Source organism: Molothrus aeneus, chromosome 6, assembly GCF_037042795.1.
Source record: "Molothrus aeneus isolate 106 chromosome 6, BPBGC_Maene_1.0, whole genome shotgun sequence".
NCBI classification, from domain to species: Eukaryota; Metazoa; Chordata; class Aves; order Passeriformes; family Icteridae; genus Molothrus; species Molothrus aeneus.
The window spans coordinates 9,556,109-9,579,556 of record NC_089651.1 but is presented as its reverse complement, the minus strand read 5'-3'; the positions used below and the strand labels follow the sequence as shown (position 1 = coordinate 9,579,556).

At 55.5% G+C, this 23,448-nt stretch overlaps 2 protein-coding genes across 2 annotated transcripts in view; one reads left to right on the top strand and one right to left on the bottom strand.

Moving 5' to 3' along the window:
* Positions 1–2,954: 2,954 nt before the first annotated feature.
* Positions 2,955–19,109, bottom strand: ANO9 (anoctamin 9). Its single transcript, XM_066551664.1, has 24 exons — positions 19,059–19,109; positions 13,660–13,725; positions 13,358–13,474; positions 12,977–13,113; positions 12,644–12,693; positions 12,332–12,390; positions 12,038–12,120; positions 11,219–11,353; positions 11,023–11,119; positions 10,748–10,808; positions 9,803–9,885; positions 9,447–9,551; positions 8,612–8,776; positions 8,494–8,530; positions 7,925–8,036; positions 7,700–7,757; positions 7,445–7,542; positions 7,137–7,303; positions 6,575–6,727; positions 6,217–6,364; positions 5,668–5,778; positions 5,480–5,573; positions 5,271–5,383; positions 2,955–2,982 (listed from the first exon to the last, which is right to left on the bottom strand). The coding sequence occupies exons 1-24, from the start codon at positions 19,107–19,109 to the stop codon at positions 2,955–2,957; spliced, it is 2,328 nt and encodes a 775-aa protein (XP_066407761.1).
* A 2,751-nt stretch (positions 19,110–21,860) lies between these two features.
* Positions 21,861–23,448, top strand: part of PTDSS2 (phosphatidylserine synthase 2) — a 29,584-nt gene continuing 27,996 nt past the window's right edge. The window contains exon 1 of the mRNA XM_066551665.1: positions 21,861–22,057. Coding sequence (XP_066407762.1) covers positions 21,876–22,057 — 182 coding nt within the window. The 5' untranslated portion in view covers positions 21,861–21,875. The remainder of the gene's footprint in view (positions 22,058–23,448) is intronic.

Genomic DNA, 23,448 nt, shown 5'->3' with positions numbered 1-23,448 from the left:
ATTTCCCACATCCTGGCGTGGGGACACCCCAGATTGGAGGCAGAGGAGCGTGTGGATGTTGTGGGGTGGTGAATGGTGGCTGGGCACGGCATTCCCTGCAGCACGGCCGTGGGGAAAGCGAGCAGGGCAGGGGGGCACCCTGGCCAGGGAGCTGTGGGGTGGGTGTGCCGAGGCAGAGAGCGGGATGGAGAGCGAAGGAGAGCCAGAACGGGAATGCACAGGGAATGGGGTGAAGGTGAAAGCCTGCTGACCTCATCTGGGGTGGCTTCAGCATGGAAAGAAAAGCAGAACAGAGCTGCATTTACCTTTGGAGCTTCCCCAGCCGCAGGCTTCCTGCTCGTCGCCTGCCGCTTGAGCCGACCCAACCGGCCAGATCAGTGCTTGGAATTTCTCTCGTGTTTTTTTTTCCCCTTTCTGTTTTAATAGTTTATCTATTTCTCCTCCCAGTTCAGCCCCTGGCCTCGGCCGGCGCTCCCGCTGCCCCAATCCCCGGGCGCCAGGCCCGTGGGAAGGGCTGGCTGTCCCTCCCTCTCGCTGCTCCACCTCCACCTGAACCTGCGGGAGAGGATTCAACAACTCCGGCTTCAGGGGAGGGGAGAAGAGAAGACAAAAGAGGAGGGGGACAGCAACACACCCAGCAGGTGTCACAAGGCATGGGGGCCAAGGAGGAGCCCCTGGTTTTCCAGGCTGGAAGAGCCCACAGAGGTGTCAGGGCAAGGAGAAACCTGCCATGAGCTGTGGGGGCTCCTGTTTGTTTCCTTCTCCTCCCTTTCCTTCTCCCCGTGCCTTTAGAGCCTTTTTGCCAGGTGAAGCTAGTGCTGGAGGTGGTTGCTCCAGCTGGCACTGGCTGTGGGGAGCCGGATCCGGCCGTGGCCACTGTGGACAGCAGATATTCCCTGTGCTAATTACCATGGAGCACAGGGTTAGAGCCTCGGCACGCCCCAGGCATGGATCATGGATGTGGTCACAGCAGCACCAGCAGCCCCTGGACAAACACCAGCCTGAGCCAGAAAAACATCAACCAGCACGTGATTTGAGGCCAAGAAGAGAAGAGGGCCACGGGTGCAGTGTATGTATTTCCATATATATATATGTATATAATGTAGTATTATATTTAATAATACATAAATATATGTAGATTTATATTGAATAACTATGTATATATAAATAAACAGGTACAGGTCACAGGTTGGACTCTGGGCCTGTTCCCATGGAGAAACACCCAGACTCTGACTCCTCATTGTTTAGGATATAAGCTACCAGTGCTGTTGGCTTGGTGTGAGAGGGAAAGGGACAGATCCCTGCTGGCATCTCTGGGGAGAATCCCCTGCTCCTGCCACTGGCTGTGTGTGTTTGGAGCAGCAGGTATTGGAGCAGCCTTTTTTGAGGGCTGCCCACTTCTCATGGACAACGTGACGCATCAGCTGGAAAATCCAGTGTAAATCTGTTGGATTTGTGGGATGGTGAAGGATTGCATGGAAGATGCCCAGGTCGTGGGGATGGCAGGGGTGTGGGGAGGCTTGGGAGCAAACCAGGAGCTGATAAGATCTTTCTTGTCCATCAGGGTTATCCCTGTGGTAGGTAAGTTACATGGAGGAGCAGATCCAGTTTTGGTCACAATGGTGCAAAACCAGGACAAGCCTGAGGGCTCAGCAAGCTCCTTTCTGTTCCCTGTGGGGTTGTTTGTGGCTTTCCATGCTCTTGGGAGCGAGGTTTTGGGGCCGAGTTAACCCTGGTGCCTTTCCCTGCAGTCCTGCCTGGGGTGTGTCACCTCCAGGGCACAGCCCCCAGGACTGACACCTTGGGAAGTGTCTGTGGCAGGACCCCCGTGGGACAGGGGCAGTGCCAGGGTGGTGTCCAGCCAGGCTGGGGTCACTACTGGGGGAAAGGAGGGGGCTGCCCCCCACTTCTGCTTCTGGGGTCCCCTGTCAGAGCCCCTGAGCTGTGGCACCTGTCCAGTCCTGGGGTGTCACCCTGTTCCTGCTGCAGACAAACTCGTTCTGTCTGGAGTAGGGGGGCCAGCCAGTAGTGATGTCTCTAGAGGAAAAGGTGGGATAACCCTATCATTTGGGATTTCCTGTGCTTTTCCCATTTCCCCAGGTATTTCCATTATCCTGGCACATTTACCAGGCTGCATTCCCACTGTGCATGGCCAAGCCCTGGTGTCCCACCAGCCAGCTCCCACACATCCCTCAGAGTGGCACTGCAGCCGACACCCACTGTGATTTTGTCCCCGTGAAGACAAGGAAAGGTTTTGGGGGATGATTTGGGGTGGCAGAGGAGTAAGGCAGGAGCAATACCAGGCGGTTGTCCACGTGGGTGCTCCATTTATTTACCGATGGCTGGTGGCAGCTGAGCCAGGAACAGCTCTCAGGACCCGGCTGAGTCCGGAGCTAGAGGCGAGATAACAGCGGCGTTTTCCCGGTGACTGTGGAGCCGCGTCCATGGAGACAGCCGGGGGAGCTGCAGCCGTGTGGGAGTCCTGACACACGGGGAGGAGTTCGGGGAAAGAGGGATTCAAGTGCCCCGGTGGTGCGAGAGTGAGGAGGTCACGGAAGGCAGTGGAAAAAGAGGCCAAAGTGCAGCAAAAGGGCTGGAGACGGAGCCTGGAACGAGGTCAGCAGTGTTTCCTGTGCTTAAGGAAGTGAGTGACAAGGACCCAGGTGATGTCCTGCGGCACAGCATCCTGGTGCTGCCCCTGGGCTTGTCCCCAGCGCCACGGCTCTGTCCCAGCCACTCCCCGTGCCGGGGAGGCACATCCCGGCTCTGCCACAGCATCCTTCCTTCCCGAGTCAGAGAGCAGCCTGTTCCTGTGAAGCCACTGTCTTGTCATCACTTCCCAGCTCAGTCCCAGGTGGGACACGTGGCACCGTGTCCTGGGGTTCATCCGGCACCCCTGGCACTGCCAGGCTGGGAAAGGGGCTCGAGTCCGTGTTCTTCTTGGTGGGCGGTGGCTACACCTCGGTGGAGTATTCTGCCGTGCTGGGGAGAGAGGAGAGAGGCGTTGGGAAGGGAACTGTCTGAGCTGGGAGGTGTGGGAAAACACTCCCAGTAGGAACAGGGCCTCTTCCCCAAAATAGATGGAGAAAGAATGACAGGCTGTTGGTGGGGAACCCCTGTTTGTGGGAAATCCCACAGTCAGTAGGAAGGCAGAGATGGAAAGCTGTGACAGTGTGGTGTTGGGCTGGTTTTGCACAGCCTGGGTTTTGGTAGTGTGGGGGCACAGAGGTGACTTCTGTGAGAAGCTGCTGGAAGCTTCCACCCTGTCTGGCACAGCCAATCCCTGATGGCTCTGGGGATGGACATGCCACTGGCCAAGGCTGGGCCAATTAGAGATGGAGATGTTGATAACGTATTTAAGAGGAAAATAAAAACAAAAAGGGGCACAGGTTTTTTGCAAGCCAGAGAAGAGGAGGAGGTGAGAACATGTGAGGGAAACATGCAGACACCAAGGTCAGTGCAGAAGGAGGGGGAAGAGCCACTCCAGGCGCTGGAGCTGAGATCCCTGTGGTGAGACCATGGTGAAGCAGCTGTGTCCCTGCAGCCCATGGGGATCCACAGGGGATGCAGAAGTCCACCCGCAACCCGTGGAGGAGATGCCCAGGCTGGAGCAGGTGGGTGCCTGGAGGAGGCTGTGATCCAGGGGAAACCTGGTGGAGGGAGGGGCCCCTGCTTCCAAGCTGGAGCAGCCTGTCCTTGAAGGACTGAGCCTGTGGAAGAGTGACCCACACCGCAGCAGCTTTGGGAGGACTGCGTGCCCATGGGAGGGACTCACATTGAAGCAGTTTTGGGAGGATTCCTGCTCGTGAGATTGGAGCCGTGGTGGAGAGGGTTGCAGAGAACTCTCTCCTGTGGGAAGGGACCCCATGGTGTAGCAGGGGAAGAACTCGTCTTCCTGAGCAGTGGAAGAAAACCTCGGGTGATGAACTGACCAAAACCCCCATTCCCTGTCCTCTGCACTGTCGGTGGGAAGGAGGGAAGGGTTGGGGGAAGCAAAGGTGTTTTAAGGGCTTATTTTACTTCTCAGTGTCGTCCTCTGATTTTGTTAGTTATAAATTCACTTGGTACTTCTAAGTTGAGCCTGTTTGGCCCCTGGAGTGTTTTCTCCTGGTCCTTATCTCAACTCATGAACCTTTTGCTATTTTTTTCTCTCTGTCCAGCTGTGGCAGAGGAGGGTGAGTGGCCTTTGTGAGTGCCTGGAGTTTGGCCAACGTCAAACCATGACAGGTTGTCTTAGTTTGAAAGATGTCAGTGGGGTATTCTATTTGCCATCTCTTAGAGGTGGGGCAGTTATCTTCTGTTAATTGGGCAGTTTTTCTTTATCTCTTCCACAACCAATCCTCCCTCCAGGAAATATCTTTGTTAATGGGCCATTGAATCTCATTGCATGATTGCTAAAATTACATCATCCCATTGGGAGATGCTCTGCCCAGGGGGAGGAGCCAAGCATTCCCACCTGGATATAATCAGAGATTTAGAACACAACAGCCCCCCTTTTCCCACTGGATTCCCAGAGGAGGAGCTTTCTTCTCCACTGCATTCCCAGAGGAAGACCAGGCCTATCTACACCACTGCTGGACCTTCAGAGGAAAACTCCACCATTCTACATGATCCCTGCTCCAACAGAACCACAGCTGGCACTTCAGGAAGGCTGCAGCCACCCTTTAATGGGCCTGCTACCAGCACCCTGACCCACGGGGGTCAGGTCATATTCTGACTCTGTCAGTGGTTTGTTTTCGTTTTGTACTATGACATTTGTATTTTTAGTTTTCCCGTTAAAGAACTGTTATTCCTATTCCCATATCTTTGCCTGAGAGCCCTTTAATTTCAAAATTATAATAATTTGGAGGGAGGGGGTTGACATTTGCCATTTCAAGGAAGGCTCCTGCCTTCCTTAGCACACACCTGTTTTTCCAAACCAAGGTGCAGGTGTTTCCTGAACCCCACCATCTGCTCCCATCAGGATTATGGGTGGGAGTTGGGGCAGGGTGGCCATGGAGAGGGGTCAGGCTGAGCCCTTCCCAGAGCAGGGCTTAGTCTGTATGGGACAGCAGCACTGGGGCACCTACAATGGTTCTGTTTCCTGCAGAAATACTTAATCCTTTCTCTTTAAACAAAGTTTAGATGGAAAAATTAAACCAAGTCCTTCCCTGGTCAAAATTGCTTCTTGTTTTAACTTGGGGCTTCTCTTTTTCTGAAGGAAGAGGGGCTCCAGAGCAGAGAGATCCTGAAACCTGGCAACACCTGGCACCTTCCAGGGAATCACCCACCTCAGTTCATTACGGAGATTTTCGTGTTTTCCCGTCAGAATTTTATTCTTGACCCTCTGGGGCACATCGGGGATGTACCAGGCTGCGATCAACTTCACACACAGAGCCACGTGCTGTGGGAAGCAAAGGCAGTCAGGGGCTCCCAGCCCGGGCACGAGGCACTGATCCAACCCCTTTCCCAGCCCTCTCCTGCCTCCCTGGGTGCTCACCTCGAAGAGGATGAGGAAGGCGAGTCGGGCTGCAAAGATGTGCCAGAACTGGACGGTGTAGGTGTAGTCGTCAGCATTGCGGTAATCCCGGTACCTGCAGCACAGCTCCGTCAGTGCCAGCCCAGGCCCTTCCATTCTGGCCTGGATGTCACAGTGAGGGACAGGGGGTGGCAGGGGGCTGCTCTTACCTGCACTCCTTGATCCTTTCCCCTTTAAATTCTGGCAGCACCTTAGTGTGGGGCTCGAAGTCCTGGATTTGGAATACGGAGAGGCTGTTGTTGATGTACCCAGTGGAGCAGCTGTGGGGAAGGAGCAGGTTGAGCACGGGTTGTTCCTCCGGTTCTGGGGAAGCAGAACCCACCTGGGGCTCTCACTGCCCACTTACACGAAGCCTGGTGGAAGTGGAGGGCTCAGAGGTTTCTGCCCAGTTTGAATTGGGTCAGTCTGACAAGGCTTAGAGAAACAGAGGGAGGGCAGGAGAGAGCACGTGCTTGCATCCTGGGAATCCTGTAGCTCTCCAGTGTTACACACTGCTCTTTCCAGTCAGTTTACCCATTACAGGGATGATGTGATGATGCCATGTGGGAATGTCCCCCTTTCCCCCCCACCTTGCTTTGGGGGACAGCTGAGCTGTCTTGTGCTCCTGCAGTGGTGGCACTGAGGCAGGAGGGGACATGGCTGTGGGTACAGGGCCGTGGGGATGCTGTGGGCAGGGACTGTCTCAGAGCTGAACTCACTCCATGCTGGTGTGGTTCTCCCTCGTGCAGGGGCTGTACATGTACTTGTAGACCTGCACAGGGATGAAGTCGGAGGTGATGGCGATCACCAGCCCATTCCCAATGACAGCCAGGATGCCAATGGCCTCTAGGACCTGCAGCCAGATCCCTGTGGGAGAGGAGCAGCAGGTGAGGTCTCACTGCCACCATTCCAGCTCAGGGACAGCTTTAGCATGGCCAGGTCAAGCAAGGAGCCTCCAAGCTGCACTTCAGCCTCTGGCAGAGTCTAAGCAGCTTGTCCTTCTGTGACCCATGGCTCCCCCTGTGCTGTCCCAGGGCTGTGGGGGGCTTGGGCTGGTGCTGGCAGGACCCCTCTCACCGATGTCCTTGGCCTTCCTGGGCACCATGCGCCGGCGCAGCCGCATCATCTTGATGGCGTCCATGTGGATCTCGATGACATTGTTGATGAGGGCCAGCAGCGGGGCCAGGGGAAAGGCTGCCACGAAGATGGTGGTGAAGCTGTACTGGATCACTGCGGAGGGCAAAGGCAAACACAGGTGCTGGAGTGAAGCCACCACAGAGGGGATGTCCCCCTCTGCTTGGGTTTGTCCTGCTTTGTGGCTTGGGTCAGAGGGGTGGAAGAGGAGATAGCCACATCCTGGGGATGCCCAGCTCTCACAGGGCTGTCAGAGAGTGGGATCTGTGGGGATAGTGGAGCCAGCCAGGCACAGGCACACCCTGGGGTTACAGCCGTGGCCCTGGAAGGGGAGGAGGTCTGAGGCAGGCCCAAAGGCTAGCACAGTTGCTTGCTCTCTCATTTGGGAATGATCTTGGTGTCCCAGGGCTCTCAGAGCGGGGCTGGGTGTGGAGCTGTGTCTCCTTGCCTGTGTATGGTCTTCCTAGCATCCATCACTCCCCAGCCAAGGATCTGCCCCACGTACCTATCTCCAGGTACTCGTTGAACAAGCTGAAGACATTGACCTCGTTGAGTTCATAGTTATTCAGCCACTGCCTTTTGCAGGGGTCCTCTGCCTCCTCCTCCTCTCCTAACATCAGACTTCTCCTCTGGGGGTGCTTTTTCTTCTTCCGTAGCTGGTGGGATATCCAGCTGCAGTGGGAGAGAGGGATTTGTGTGGCTGCCTGCAGAGGACAGCAGGGCTGGGCTGCTGCCAGCACATCCCTGGAGGAAGGGGAAAAGGCAGAAGGCCAGGGTTCCTCTCTGTGGAAAGTGCCCGTGTGGGGAGCTTACGGGATGAGATACTCCATGATGTTGCTGATGGTCTGCTTGAGCACCATGATGACAGCCATCTGGATGAAGAGGTCGGTGATGCAGCCGCTAGGGTGGCACTGGAGGGGACAACAAGGCAGGGGTAGCGCAGGGTGGCTGGGCCCAAGGGACCCTTGGCAGGTGCTATGGGAGGAAGCTGAGCTTCCCAGAGGCTGCCTGGGCAGTAGGGAAGGAAGAGGAGGAGTTGTTTGTGGGGTCAGAGAGCGGGTGCCTCACCTCCTCCAGCCTCCAGTGGCCAGCGATGCGCACGTAGTGCCCTGGGTGGCCATTGACCCTGAGCAAGGAAGCAACAGTGACACCCATGGGGTCATGGCCCTCCTGAGTCCCAGATGGGGTCCCTGTGCCTGGTGGGGAGGGCAGAGGGGCTGGGCTGTCCGTACACCCTGGGGAGAGTCAGGAACAGCCATCCCCAACCCTGGCTGCCCGGTGTTCTCCACTCACCGTCCCAGGAAGAAGGCGATGTAGATGAGCGAGGAGAAGTGTGTGAAGAACTGAAAGAGGAAGATCTTCACAGTGAAGCTGTTCTCACGCTGGGAGAAGGTCCGTGGTTTCTCTAGGAAAGGGAACAATGCCCAGTGGCTTGCTCATAGAGCAGTGGGACCTTGCCCTGCTCCCCCATGGGCGCCACCACAGCTCTGAAGGTCCAAAGGGCATCTGCCACTCATGAAGTCTTCCCTGCCCTCCACGCAAGCCCTCTGAGGGAGGTAAGTCCAGCCAAGCAGGGAGGTCCCTCAGAGCCATGAGCTGAGGGAGAAAGGGCCTTAGAGCTGAGAGGAATTTCATGTTGTGACCTCTCCTGGAGCTGGGATGGCTTCCTGCTCAGGCCAGGTCTCAGCCCTGCAGAGCTGGCTGTGGGACAGCATGTGGGCACAGGTGAGTGTGTCCTTGGGGGCTGCTGGCCCCCTTGTCTGGAGCTGGCTGGGAATCGCCTTGTGCTGGTGGAGGCAGGGAAGGGGATGGGAGGCTGGCTGGGCGCTGCAGGTGGGACACACCCCATTTATTTCCCTTACCCAGGTCGCAGAGGAAGAGGGCCACGCTCCAGTTGACCTGCAGGACAGAGGGATACGATGAGCAGGGGGGGAGTTGGCCATGGGGAAACGCTGCCAGGCAGGCTGTGTGTCTCCCCACCTTGGTCATGATGATGATGGTGAGGTAGTGCAGCACGGCCCCCGTCATCACGGCGACAATGTCGGCGTGCTTGCTCAGCAGGCTCGTGTCGCTCTGCGTGAACACCGCCATGGCCACCGCCCGGTAGATGACGAGTGCGTGGGCAATGCCAATCAGCACCATGATCTGTGGGGAGGGACAGGAGGGCTCAGGAGCCACCCAGGGCAGTGCTCCATCGCCCCTGATGGTGCCCTTAAAGGCAAACCAGGGCCCTTTGGTGGAGGCCGACAAGTTTGTGAGGTGGGTGTAGTGATGGGACAAGGAGTAACGGGTACAAACTGAAGGAGGGGAAATTTAGGCTGGATGTTAGGAAGAAATTCTTCCCTGTGAGGGTGGGGAGATACTGGAACAGGCTCCCCAGGGATGTTGTGAATGCCCCAACGCTGGCAGTGTTCAAGGCCTTGAACAACCTGGAGTAGTGGGGATGTCCCTGCCCATGGCATGGGGCTTGGGACTAAATAAGGTCCCTTCCAAGCCTTAACGTTCTGTGATTCCAGGATTCTATGTCTGCACCTGAGCCAGTCTCCATTGACCCACAGCAGGGACAAGTGCATTGGAATTTGTATCTTCCTGCTCTCCATGTCACTGCTTTGATCCTCACTGCAAGAGCAGAGCCTTCAGCCCAGGTCCCCGAAGGGTGGGTGGCCCCTGCTGTCAGCACAGTGAGGTGTGAGCATGAGGAAGCCCCAGGATCCTTGTGATGGGCATGGAAGCGTCCCAAAAACCTGATCTGCATCTTTGCTCCTTTGTCCATGTGCCCTTAAACCAAATGTTCCTGTTGTCAGCTGGCACGTACCATCAGCAGGGCCAAGATGAGGACGATGGTGCTGCGCAGGTAGGAGTGCTGGTACAGCCGGGGTTCGTGCTGGGGGTTGTTGATCAGCTGCAGAGCCAGCTCCTCCTTCAAAAAATTATATATTCAAGTCAAAAATGGGAAAGAAAGGACCCAGCAGTGCTTTGTGCCACTTGTGTCAGTGGACATATGGGATGAGCAGTGCTGGAGAAGGACAGGGGTGAGCACCCAACCCACAATCAGGCCAAGCCTGATTGAGTTCAGTCTGGGCAAGGGACCCCTCTGATGTGTCTTTTAGAGATCCAGGTGACTCCTGCCCTGAAAGGGGAAGCACTGTGCAGGAAAGATGATGTCCTCACCTCTTCTTCATCCCACCCATACAGGTTCCAGCTGGTGACCACATTGGCTCTCTCTCTCTTCCACAGCTCCAGGAATACAGTGGCTGGATTGGGAAGGAGAAAGTGCAGTGACACTTAGGAATGGCTCTGAATGCCACCCCTCTGTCTCCCAGAGAGTCACATCACATCCAACCTGCTGGCAAACCAGCCTGGACTGCCCTTGGCCCATGGACAGGCAGTCCCCTCTGTGCCTTGGTGACCTGGAAGGGCCCTGGACAGTGAGGGAACAGGGATGGTGCAGGTGAGCTTTCACTGGCCTGGTCTAGTGTGTCCAGAGGGAATTTGGGATAAGTCACTTTTCAGGTGGAATGGGGGTCCTGCACTGCTCCCTGGCAAGGCTACACCTCTCCAACTCCAATTCCAACCACCCCTTATGTTAATTGGATGGATGCTTCTGATTGTGTCCCTGTGTGAGCCAGCCCACACTCAGGACTGTGCCATGGCTTTGCAGGTGGGACACCCAGCCCACTCCCGAGATGGCTGGTCAGGGAATAGGCTGTGGAAAAGCCAGATGGGTGTGTAACTAAGGCAGTGATGGGATCCCATCATCCCACAGGGCCCTGCAGTGATTTGGGAATGTGGAGGAGGAGTCTGGAGGCCCCTCCATCCTGTGGTTGTGGCCATTTATAGGCAGCTGCTGGAAAATTGCTGGGTGCCTTTGAGGAGGCTATGCTGAGCAGAAGCTTCAGGTAGGACAAGCTTCAGGTAAAAGGAATATTTGGGGAGTTGGAGGATATCACCAGGGTGTTTTTGTCTCTTACTGTGTCTGGAAGGGGAGCCGAAGGCTCTGGAAGTGGAGGAGATATAAACCTCTCCCAAAGGGTGAAGCTGTGTTGGTGTTTCTTTTTCCACCTTCTGCTCCCTCTCCCAACCACACATGCTGGGCACCCAGGCATGGACACCTACCCCAGATGGCCATGAACATGGCAAACACCACCGTGGCCTCATTATCAATCATGTGAGTGACCTGGAAGAGATGAGGGAGGAGTGTGATGAGGCACTGAGGTGCAGGGCCTGTGGTACCTCAGGGTCTTGGCATGCTCATCTCCCCCGAGACAGGTAAAGGTGCTACAGGAGGGCAAAATGATCTGGGGTGGGGCTTCTTTTTGGTGATGTGGGAGCAGCATGAGCTGGGAGTGTTTCCCCATCCTTTACCCTGCCCTGGAAAGGGGGTTCCCTACCTTGGCATAGGTGCAGGTGTCAGAGAGGAGCCAGAACGAGCAGTTCTGGTCACAGAGCGGGCACATGATGGTGTTGTTGGCATCACAGATCTCCTTGCTGGAAGAAAGGAGAAGAGAAGCCAAGGGGGACAAGGGTGCCTCAGAGCCACCTGCAGAGCTGGATGGGATGTGCATTTGGCATTCCCAAGTGCCTTACCTCACCTGGCTGGAACTGAAAACAGTAGCCCCAGCTGCCACCGTTGCCAGCCCAGCCACGGCAGCAAAAATCAGCAGGTAGGTGTACCAGCCCAGCCAGGCAAAGTACAAGGCCACCTTCTCTCCAAAATAGCACCTAGGAGGAAAGGTGAGGTGGGAGATCAGATTTTGGGAGTCACTAGGAAATGCCCATGGTGGCAGTATCTCAGTTTTTATGGTGTGGGGAGCAGGTTGGAGTTGTGGATAAGAAATGATCTACTGACTGAGGGACTGGGAGCCTTGCATCCCATGCCAGTTGTCAGAGGTGCACCTCTATTGTAAGATCTCCCCTCTCTACCTGAGCCCCCAGCAGGTTTATAAAGTAACACGTTCTTTTTGCCCTCCCTCCCTTGCCCACAGAGTTAGTTTTCAGAAACAAGAGCCGTGCTCTTTCCTGGGATTTCATGTGGTTGTAGGAGCCCCATGTTGCCTTTACTGCCCCGAGTTCAGCCTCAGGCTGGCTGTGCAGCACTGATGCTCCATTCCCACCTCTTCTGCCTTCTGAATGTGGCTGGAAACTAAAACAGGTTCATTACAGTCCTCAGAGACGAGGGGGGTGTTTGATGCTGCAGGATTAGCAGATGGAGCTTGGAGCCACAGGGATAAACCCTCAGGCTAAGAGCTTTGGAAGCTGCAGAGGCAGCCCAGTGCTTCTGAGAAGAGCCAGATTCAAACTAATGATTTTTAAGACAATGCAGGAACCTGGCAAAGGGCATTGAGCTCTCTGGGTTTCAGTTGGGACCTCCTGGTTAGAAAGATCTGTGTCTTGTGCCTGTGTTACCTGATCTGCTCAATTGGCTGTTCCTTGAATAGAACTCTCCAGCGAGCCCACTTCTTCTTTAGTATTTCCCTTATCTCTTCTTTCTGGAGAGCAGAGAAGTTGGTTGGATGCAGGAACATCAGGGCAGCCTTAATGCCCTGCCCAGCTGCAGGGCAGCTGCCAGAACTTTGCTGTGCCCTTCACCCAGCGAGCTCTTTGTGCAGCTCCAGTCACCCACAGGTCCCCCCCACCCCATCCTGCTCCTCTTCCACATCTCCTGGATTTTCCACCCAGGCACTGTGTGCTCACCCTCACCTTGTGCAGGGGAAAGGCTGCCTCAAACACCTTCTTCTTCATCAGATCATGCAGCTTCTCTGGGAGCAGAGCAGAAGGGAAAGGGTTAGGCTTAGGGTTTTGGGGAGACAGAGCAGAGGAGCTGCTGGTTCCTGCAGTCCAGATCTCCCAGCCTCTGGATGCAGCAGCAAATTGACTTGTCTGAGCTCCCCCCCCTTTTCTATTCTCCCCAGGATGGCAAGGCAGCTGGGATGCCAGTGCCCAGGATTCCTGGGCAGGATTCTTCCTGCAGATCCAGGTTGAGCATCACCCCTGTGATCCCCATTCCCTTACCTAAGTCAGATGTCACAGTGTTCTGGAGGATGAAGTGCACAACCCGTATCCTGAACAAGGAGAAACTCTGCTTAAAGGCTGCTCTCGGATACAGACTTGTGTGGTGTGGCTCAGGAAAACAGGGCAGAGAAGGGACAAGGTGTGCACTAAAATCCAGGGAAGCAAGGGAGGGAGGAATGTGAGGAGTGAGAAGCCATCAGCTTTGCATGTGGGAGGTGAAGGAAGGTTCTGTGGTAAGTGAAAAGGCTGAGACAGCTGTGAACCAAGCTGGAAAATGGATGCTGGGGTGGAGAACAGTGAATGCAGGAGGCTGGAAATCAGCTCAGCACCCACCTGGTGGTCACTGGGACGTCCTGGTAGGTGCTGGAGTTTTGCTGCCTGCTGTTGGGGTTCGTCAGGAGACACTGGTATTTCCAGAAGATGTGCGGCGGGGCACGGACTCCATAAAAGAGCTTTGTGTCCTCGATTTTCTGGTGAGGGGAAGAGAAGGGCTGTTAAAACAGAGCCAGAGAGGCAGGGAAGAGCAAGAGCTGGAAGGGCTGGGGGCTGTGTGAGTCCTGGGGCTGGGGCCTTTCTCCATTGATTGAGCAAGTGGGTCATTTTCCAGCTCTGATGCAGTGAACAGCTCAATGTTTCAAGCCTCTCCTGTTTCCTGGGATGCAGGAGCCCAAGCCAAGCCAAGTATCTGCTGCCTTTTCCCCCAGAGCCTCTCACCTTGATGGTGAAGCCCTTCTTGCTCAGCTCATCCAGGAACTTTTTCCTCTTGATCTCCTTCTCACTGCCCATTTCGTGGATGTCACTCACCAGGACAAAATCCCACTTCTCTTCATTCTGCCAACAAAACCAGCAGGGAATTATTAGGGATGGAAAGCTGAGAGCTCTCCTTCCCAGCTCCAGCCTTTAGAGGCTTGGACCCTCATTGTGGCTGTGTAGAGGGGAGCTGGGAATGAGCAGGGGAAATGGGGATTTGTCCCCTCTCTGAGCTGGGCTGCAGATGCAGAAGGAGCTGAGCTTACCGGGGAGGCAAAGGAGTCCGTGTCCTCAGCAGGGGATTCCCTGCAGGGAGTCAGCAGAATTTCATCCTGGTGAAAAGAAAACCAGTGAAGGGAAGGCTTCAGCAGGCTCCCTGGCAGATCTCGTGTTTTCCTCTTCCAGCAGCCTCCAAGAGATGCCCAGGGAGGAAGGTGAGAGCAGCTGGTGTGAAACATTCTCCCACATGCTCCTGATCACCAGCTTGGGGTCTGGCCAAGCCAGCCAGGGATTTGTGTTTAGGAATGCTGCAGGGACTGCTGCCCTGGGAGGGTGTGCAGCCTCCCCTAGAACTCCTCGTGCCCAGCTGTGCCCTGGGGCTGTGAGGGATCTGGACCAGGGGAAAAAGCCTCTCTCAGCTCTTTCACCTGATGCCCTGATATTTGTACTGGGAAATGTTTACCTTTCACCCTCTCTCTTCATGCTACGGTGGATTTTACAGGCTTTAATCAGCCTTTTCCATTTGTCAGTTGTTCCTGTCACAGGTTTTTGGTTTTTTTTGGGGACAGTGGGGAAGGTAGTTTTAAATTCCAGTAAAGGGAGAGTGGAGCACGGACACTTGGAGGCTGACACAACTCTGCAGGAAAACAGGTGAAAAAATTCCTTGGAAAATATGTTGGATGCCTCAGGCTGCAGCCAAGGGACAGAGGGGAGGATGAGATACTGATCATAAAATCACAGAATATCCCAAGTTGCAAAGGACTCACAAGGATAATTGAATTCAGCTCCTGGCCCTGCACAGGACCACCCCAAGCATCCATGTGCCTAGGAGTGTTGTCCAAGCACTGCTTGAACTCTGCTTTTGCCTGTTCCCCTCCTGTGTGTCAGTGGCTCTGGAGAGAGCAACTGTGAAGTTCCCACCTTCCTGCTTACAGGTAATTACACTCAGACACCCGAGGGTGCAGATGTGGGGGAGCACAAAGCAAACATCATGGCATGGTTTGTGTTGGAAAGGACCTTCACACCCATCCAGTCCCCCCAGGGACACCTTCGATAGACCAGGTTGCTCCAATCTGGTCTTGGACACTTCCAGGGATGGGGCAGCCACAGCTTCCCTGTGCCCCCTGTGCCAGGGCCTCAGCACCCCCACAGGGAAGAATTCCTTCCCAGTATCCCGGCTAACCCTGCTCTCCTTCAGCTGAAGCCATCAGCTGTCCCTGTGGGGTTTTTTTCCACCCTTTGGTGTGATTTGTGCTGTGTCCCCACAGTTATGCTGCTATTCCCAAGGGAAGGTGACACAGCACCGCGGCGGGAAGGAGAATGGGAATTCCAAGGATGAGGATACTGTCACTTGGTGTCACCAGAGACACTGTGACCTAAAAGAGCAGCCAGCCAGACGAGTTCCTCCAGCTGTAATCTTGGCAGCAGAGCCACGGTGGTGCAACTGTGCCCTGATGTAAGATCTGCATCCTGAGCTTTCACTGGAGAATGAGGCCATGGGAGCAGAGAGGCCGGGATAAGGGCTGAGATATTCTGCCAGATGCTCGCTCACATGGATCAGCCAGAGCACAGGAGCCTTGAGGAGACTGACTGACAAGAATGACAAGTGGGAAGGCTTGAGAAGAGGGGTGCTCTCCCCCAGAGGTGCTGTTGTAACCAGAGCCAGAACTTCTCTTAGATAAAAGGTACCCCAGTTTATAGCAAGAGGCAGGGGGAGGGTTCTGGTGCTGTCATCTGCTCTAGCCAGGTGTGGGGGGCAGGATTGGGTGCAGCAGTTCCTTGTATCCCAGTCTGAGCCCCTCTCTGGGCACAGGGAAGTGAGGGGGTGGGAGCCTCTCAGGGATCTGCCCACTGCCAGTGCTCTGATGCTGGCATGGATCTGGCCTGGCACACTCTCCACTGTTGTGTTGGCTCATTCCTGCCTGGCTGGTTTCTCTCAGCCCCTATGTGCACCAGCCTCATCCTGCAGCAATTCCCTGCCAATGGGATGGATGCGGAGGGGAAGCCATCCTTTGGGTACAGGAATGTTTTGGGGTGTTCCTAATGCCACCTTGGCACACTTCTGCTGCTGCTGTCCCCAGTAAAGCTTAAGATCAAGTGAAGGGACCTGCTGGCATCACACCTTCTGTTCCCAGGTGGCTCCCAACTCCAATACCTGTAGGCACAGTCCTGCTTGGGCATCTGAGCATCCCAGCCAGCACATCCAGTTCCTTGGGAAGAGGCTGGGAGGTTAGCAAGGTGGGCTCACAAACGGGATGTTGGATTCATCCCAGTGGCTGCTGGGGCTCAGGCTGCCATGCAGGTGCCCAGCTTGCTTTTGGGGCCATATGGGGTGTGTATAGAATCCCAGAATTCCAGAGTGGCTTGGGTGGAAGGGACCTTAAAGCCTGTCCAGTTTCACCTTCTGCCATGAGCATGGATACCTTCCACTGGCCCAGGTTGCTCCAAGCCATTCCAGCCTGGCCTTGGACAATTCTGGGGATGGGACAGCCACAGCATCTCTGGAAAATCCATTCCAGGGCCCCACCACCCTCCTAGGGAAGGATTTATTCCCAATATCCCATCTAACCCTGCCCTCTGGCAGTTTGAAGCCCCCTTGTCCTGCTGCTGCAGTTCCTGATGGGAAGGCAGGGATAGCCTCAGAGGGCAGGGACTTTGGATCACTGCTACTCTCACAAGTAATTGTTTCTTCCTGGGAATTAGGGATGCTGTCTGGCAGTGGCTGCTGTGCTCTGGCCTCACAGGGTGGTAGGATCAGGTGCAGGTAAGGCCACTTGGGCTCTATCCCTTGCTCTCAGGAAGGACAGTTTCTGTTTCACTCCTTCCTGCCCCGTGGAACAGGATGTGGACATGCTGCTGTGCAAAGGTGTAAAAGTGACTGGCACAATGGGAAGCAGGAATTTCCATCTTGAAAAGGGTTTCTGTGCCTCCAAGGTGTACCACTGGTCCTTGTCCCTGGTCAGGTAACCCAGTGCCCTGAAAGTTCCTTCTGGGAATGGCCACAGGCACCCTTGTGCTGTGTCCACAGTCACAAGTGTGAGTAACTCAGGACAAGGACCTGGATAGGATCTGGCATCCTTGTTTTCCTTTCCAGTCATGAATTGGTGTGGGGTTGGGTGGTTCCCTCACCCACACTGAGATGATCAAATTGGTTTTATCTCCAGGATGTTTCTTACTCAGCTTCCCTTGGAGCACTTCCACCTTAGCCCATGGCTTGCTGAGAAGTGGGACAGCCGCCTTTGCTTGCACAGAGCTGTACCTTTACTACTGAATTTGGAGAGTTTGCTTGGCTTTCCCCAGGGAAAAAAACCCACATCTTTTCTTCCAAATTAGAGAAGAAAAAGATTCCCCTCTGCCCTTGCTGTATTCCAGGTGCTGCTGGAACCCCTGGGGCTGTCACCTCTGCAATGCTCATGCCTAGGTTTACATAAGCTCCATCCATCCCATCCTCCCCTGATCCGTGCTCTGGGACCAGCATGTGGGGCCAGTGTGATCCTACTGCACCTTGGGATGGTGCATGGGACCGGCAGCACACCCTGCTTTCCCTGTCACACACCTGTGGTAGGAATTTTGTACCTTAAAGGCTGAAAGCAGGTGAGTGGTAGAGATTGGAGATTACTGTATCCTGTGTTTCCAAGCCCCAGGTGCTCAGAGGTGCTGAAAAGCAGCATCCTGGGAATCTCGGGGCAGTTTCTGTTCCTACCTGCATGGTGCAGATCCTTCCTTGGTGCCCCTCTGTCCCCTCGGGGCAGATCCCTAAGGAGAGGGCTGGCGTGCAGGATGGGCTGGAGGCTCCTGGGCTCTCTCAGGCTGTGGTTTCCTTCCCCAGCTCCTTGGCCCGAGGTCTCAGAGGTCTCATGTGAACCGAGTGGTGCTGTGACTTCCGTGTGGCACTCGTGCCTGCCTTGGGAGGGAGCTGCCTGTGCCTAGCAGTGGGCAGATATCGGGAGGAGGTGAGGGAGCTGCCCTTCACCCTCGCCCAGAGGAGTGGCAAGCCCAGAACCGCCCCGCACAGGTAACAGTGCCGAGCTCCTCCTGCCAGCTCCAGGGCGCTGCTGCTTTCCCCTCCGCCCCTCGTGATGCCAGTGCTGTGTGTGGCACCCCGTGACATGCCCAGGAGGTGCCATAAACTGGCCAAAAGGAGATATTAACAGAAGCTCTGGAAAGCTCTAGAAATCTCCTCTTGACGCCTCGCTGGTTGGTAAAACAGCTGTGGGAGTTGGGTGCTGTTTTCTTCCCATGTGTAATGGTGCTGTCAGCCTGACCTTGAACACTTCCATGGCTTCTCTGGGCAGCCTGTGTCAGGGCCTCAGCACCCTCACAGGGAAGGATTTCTTTCCCAATGTCCCATCTAACCCTGCCCTCTGGCAGTGGGAAGCCATTCCCCTTCTCCTGTCACTCCAAGCCCTTGTCCAAAGCCCCTCTCCAGCTTCCTTGCAGGCTCCCTTCAGGTACTGGAAGGGGCAATCAGGTTACCCCAAAGCCTTCTCTTCTCCAGGCTGAGCAATCCCAATCCTCTCAGCCTTTCCTCATGGCAGAGCTGCTCCATCCCTCTGATCAACTTGGTGTCTCTCCCCTGGACTCTCCCCAACAGGTTGATGCCCTTCCTGTTCTGGGGATCCTGGAGATGGATGCAGGAATTCAGGTAGGGTCTTACCTGAGCAGAGCAGGGGGAAAGAATCAACGCCCATCTGGACCTATGGCTTGGAACAGGGAATAACTCTTATTATAAAAAGTGAGTGAAAATGTTACATGTAAGCCAGATCTTGCGTTACACCTGTTTTCTTGGGGAGGGGGGGTTTGTTACTTTCATTTACAAATAAGAAGAACATTTCCTGGGAATAACAGGAGGGTCAGTAACTGCTCTGGATTCCCTTGTGCCCTCCAACAGCATCCCTGTGGGCTGCTATAAAATAAACCAAGTCCTGTGGGTGGTAATCCAGCAGTGTTCTGCTAGGAAAGACAGCCAGCATTTCCAGAGTGGCGCTCCCAGTTAAGCCACCATCACCCTGTGGCTTTGCCAAGTGCCTTGAACAGGTGTCAAAGCAGACCTGGGGATTATTGGGGGGGATAAGTTATCTTCCCAATATCCTGCTGTGTGTGAAACCAAGGTGTGGGCAGACCTTTAGCCTCCCAGGGGTTATCCATGAGCTGGGAGTGGAGAACAGGCTGTATCTCTGGGAGAATGTGTGTGTTTACCCAGAGAGAGTGAAGCCCTGTCAGGTGGTGCTTTCCAGCAGGGCAAAGGCCTTTGCAATGGGAGCGCTGCCGTGCTCCAGGGAAATGGGGTTATCTGTGGGAGGAACAGCTGTGGCACTCCTCCCATGCTCCTGCTCCTCCTTCCTGAGTAGGGCTCAGCTCTCTGGACAGCCCAGGAGGTCATGCACCCAGCAGCAGTTCCCAAAGCCCATGGATGTCACAGCCAGTGGGGAAGGTGAGTCTGTACCTGCAGGTTGGCTCTGGCTGAGGTGTATCCAGCCCCTGCAGGATCTTTCATGGCGCTCAGAGGAGACCATGCTGCTGCTGCTCCTGTTTAGGAGGAATTTGGTTTTGCCTGGGCAGGATTTGGCTGCATTTGCAGCAAGGCAGGTGAGCAAGTTGATGCTGTCCCTCTTCCAGTGCTTGCCTCCCCTCCTGCATTTGCTGCTCTCGGGTGACTGGGGCTGAGTACAGCAGCAGGAAAAGCTGAAAGTGGGGATGGAGCCACACGCACCCTGTGGGAGCAGAGGAAATTATTTAGGATGTGATCAGCTCTGTGGCTGCTGGGTTGGTCACACACCTGAACCCACTGGAGTCCAGCCGCTTTGGGCAGCGCCTTGACCTGCGCTGAGCACTGGCAGGGAAGCTCCAGGAGCACTCCCTGAGCTGTTAGTCCTGGCTGGATGTGGAGATGGTCATTCCCACCTGAGGAGACTGCTGAAGGCTTTTGTGTGTGAAACCACTGTGGCTGGATAGAGGCTGCCTGTCCATCCCCTGCCTGGCAGCAATGCTTTTGGACAGGGAGGCACTGATTGAGGATGGTGCTAAAAGGGCAGCAGATGTCTGTGTTCTCTCATAAAGCTGGTCACCCAAATCCTGGTCTGTTTGGATCCATGGGTATCCTTGGAGCTACAGTCAATGTTAGAGCAGAGGATGTGGTCTGGGGTGAAACCCTGCTTGTAATTACAGTACTGGGTGCTCATTCCAAGCAGGGAAGGCTTTGACTGGATATTAGGAGAAGATTCTTCCCCCAGAAGGTGGTCAGGCACTGAGCAGGCTTCCAAGGGAATGGTCACGGCTGCCAGAGCTCCAGGAGAGTTTGGCAATGCTCTCAGGCACACAATGGGATTGTTGTGGTGTCCAGGCAGGGCAGGAGCTGGGCTGGCTGATCCTTATGGATCCCTTCCAAGTCGGGATATTCTGCGGTCTCTTGGAACGAGGTGAGTGCCTCCAGCTCTCGTAAGGCATCGTGGGGTGTGCGGGATGTGTTTTAGGCTGGAGGGGGGATTGTGCTGCAGACAGAGATGTCCTCGATCTGTCCCAGCACTGTGTTCAGCTGGCGTTTGGCCGCTTCTCGCCCAGGCCGCTCCTGCCCTCCAGTGGCCACTCCGTAATTCCACAGAATCCCAGGATCCTGGAGTGCTTGGGACTGGAAGGGACATCCAAGCCTGTCCAGTGCCACCCCCTGCCATGGGCCCTTACACTTTCACTATCCCAGGCTGCTCCAAGCCTTTTCCAGCCTGGCCTTGGACGCTTCCAGGGATGGGGCAGCCACAGCTTTCCTGGGAAACCTGTGCCAGGGCCTCAGCCCTGCACATGGAAGGAATTCTTCCCAATGTCCCGTCTAACACTGCTCCCTGTTCTATGTGAGAAGAATGGCGGATTTGTCTTTACAAACAAGCTGTGGGTCTGCTGGTAGATACAACTAGCACTGGGAGATAAACAATGGGAAGGATTCCACCGATTGATGAATGGAAAAAGATATTTGCTTTTACAAATAAACTCTAGGTTTGCTGATAAACAAAATTAGACATTGAGAGATGAAACAACGGGGAAGAAAAACCCCTAAATTCTGTAAGAATTAAAAATTGAAAGGGTGGGTTATACATTAGAGGGAAATCTTTGGTATCAGGTGTATTGGGAAGTCTGTACCTCTCAAGTACCTCAGCCAATGGGGAAAGAGAGAAGGGAAATTGCGATAAAAAGGAAGGCTGCATCCTGCAAAAATTTGAGAGATCCCAGGGGAATGCCCCATGGCCTCTTCCTTTATTTGAATAAAGCCAGAAAGGACTCCTCTGTCTGCTTTTTGGACATAAACCTCTGGTGTTTGTGGATTAATTTCCTTAATATTTGTAATTCACAGAACCATGGAATAGCTTGGGGTGGGAAGGGACCTTTAAAGCTTGTCTTGATTATTTGCCATCCTGTGAATGTTTCCTCTAATCTCCTTCCCTGTTTGATTTCTCTGCTCCCACAGGACTCTGCCTTCCCTCCACACAGTATTCCCGGAGCTTGCTGCCATGCCAAGATCTTTCCAGAAAGCTGGAGCTCCGTGCCTGCCGTCTGGGATCAGCGTGGCCGTTCCGGATGAGGAGCCTGACCAAGGTAATTTGGGAAGGGCTGAGGGATTTTGGAATTCTTCAGATCCAAGGACACAGTGGCACCCTGCAAGCACTCCCAGCCCTGGCCAGACCCTCTGGGTGGGAACAAAACTTTCGCCAAACAAAACACATTTTATTTCGCCAGCAAATCGCACGTATTTAACAGATATTTAACATTTCATCGCACAAAGACACTGGAATCGGGACAACCACAGCATAAGGCATGGGGTACCCAACGTGGGGTACTCGAGGGCCGCAGGGCAGCCTGGCAAAGGACACTTTTATTCCGGGGTTCTGTTGAGGGTTCTGCGCGGAACGCAGACATTTTGTTTAAGCATTTTGTTTAATTACCGCTCTCCGGCTCCCTGAGGGGCCCGGGCTCCCGCCCTGAGGGGCGGTGGCTCCGCCTGAGGGCGCCTCCTGGCGGTCGCGCGGGGGGGGGGGGGTCGGGAGGCCGCGCGGTTGCCACGGCAACGGCGGGGGCGGAACGACGCCCGGCCCGGCCCCGCCCTCCCCGGGCCCTGCGCACGCGCCGGCGCGGGGTCGCGCGCACGCCGCGTCACGCCTCCCGCCGCGCGGCCCCGCCCGCCCCGCCCCTCCCGCCCCGGCCCCGGCCCCGGCCCGCGTCCCCCGGGGCGTCCCCCCGCCACCGCCGGTGCCCCGTGCCCGTGCCCCCCGCCGCCATGAGGCGCGGCGAGCGGCGGGCGCACGGCGGGAACGTGGGCAAGGCCGCGCTGGAGGAGCAGCCGCCGCCGCCCCCCGCGCAGCCCAACGGCGGCACCCCCGGGGCCGAGCGGGACGGCGCCGGGCTCCGCCGCAGCACCGAGTCCGAGGTGTACGACGACGGCACCAACACGTTCTTCTGGTGAGAGGCGCCGGGCATGGCCCGGGGGGCTCCGCGTGGGCCGGGGTGGCCCTGAGGAATGGGATATGGAGGGGCTGGGAATGGGATGTGAGGGTCCCTAAGGAATGGGATATGGAGGGGCTGGGAATGGGATGTGGGGGTCCCTAAGGAATGGGATATGGAGGGGCTGGGGAATGGGATGTGGGGGTCCCTGAGGAATGGGATATGGAGGGGCTGGGAATGGGATGTGGGGGTCCCTAAGGAATGGGATATGGAGGGGCTGGGGAATGGGATGTGGGGGTCCCTGAGGAATGGGATATGGAGGGGCTGGGGAATGGGATGTGGGAGTCCCTAAGGAATGGGATGTGGAGGGGCTGGGGAGTGGGATATGGGAGTCCGTAAGGAATGTGATATGGAGGGGCTGGGGAATGGGATATGGGGGTCCCTAAGGAGTGGGATATGGAGGGGGCCCCAAGGAATGGGATACTCGAGTTATCTGCTCCCCGTTATCTGCTGTTTATGTGCCTCTTCTGTCGCCGATACCGGTGCTGCAATCGGCCGCAAGTGTTTCCCTGGTGTGGCCCTACCGCTAATTGTTTCCTGGCAATTTAACGGGAATTCAGGGCTGGCTTTTGGCAGTGGCACCTCTTTTCCCAGTCCTGGTCCTCACTTTTTCAGGAGCAGGACCTTTAGGGCTGAGCCTGATGGCTTGTTCTGCCTGGTGGGAGCTTTGGAGGTGTTTTCCAGTACCTTGAGAGCCCTCTGTGTTCGGGCAAGCGTTCCTGCCTGATTCCAGTTATCAGCATGGTTTATGTGGACTCCACCTCCTTCTCTCCTCTCCCTTAATCTTGGAAGAGGCTTTTTTCCTCTTTTCCTCCCAGTGATCCTGGCAGAAAGCTGAAGTCGTCCTGCCCCACTCCTACTGGGCAGGCGTTGTGCATTTTTGTGTGTCTCAGTCCATGAAACGGGTGCAGAAACCCACAGCTGCTGGTTTCGGGCCAGCGAAGAAAATCAGCTTTTTGTTAAATTCAGTTCTTGCAGGAAGAGGTGTGTTCATACCTGGAAAAGTGCTTCTAAATCCCAGCCTTGCTGGAGTTGTTCCATAAATCCCCTCAGCAGCACGCTGTGTGTGTGTAGGCAGAGGTGTTTTTCTGTGTGTTAAACACGTGTCCCTTTCCATGGAGAAAACCCAGCCGGCACTGAAGGTTTGGAATCCGAGCCGAGGGCGATGGGATTTGGCTGGAGCCTGGCATGGAGGAGTGGGAGGGGAGGGCACTTGGCTCTCACCCTGCCAATCTGGGCAGCAGCGGAGCCGAGGGTGTTGATCCCGATGAAGGAGGTGACATTCCTGCCAGTGCAAGCTGCGGAGGAACACTGGGATGCTGCTGGATCCCTGCAGGGACACTGTGGTC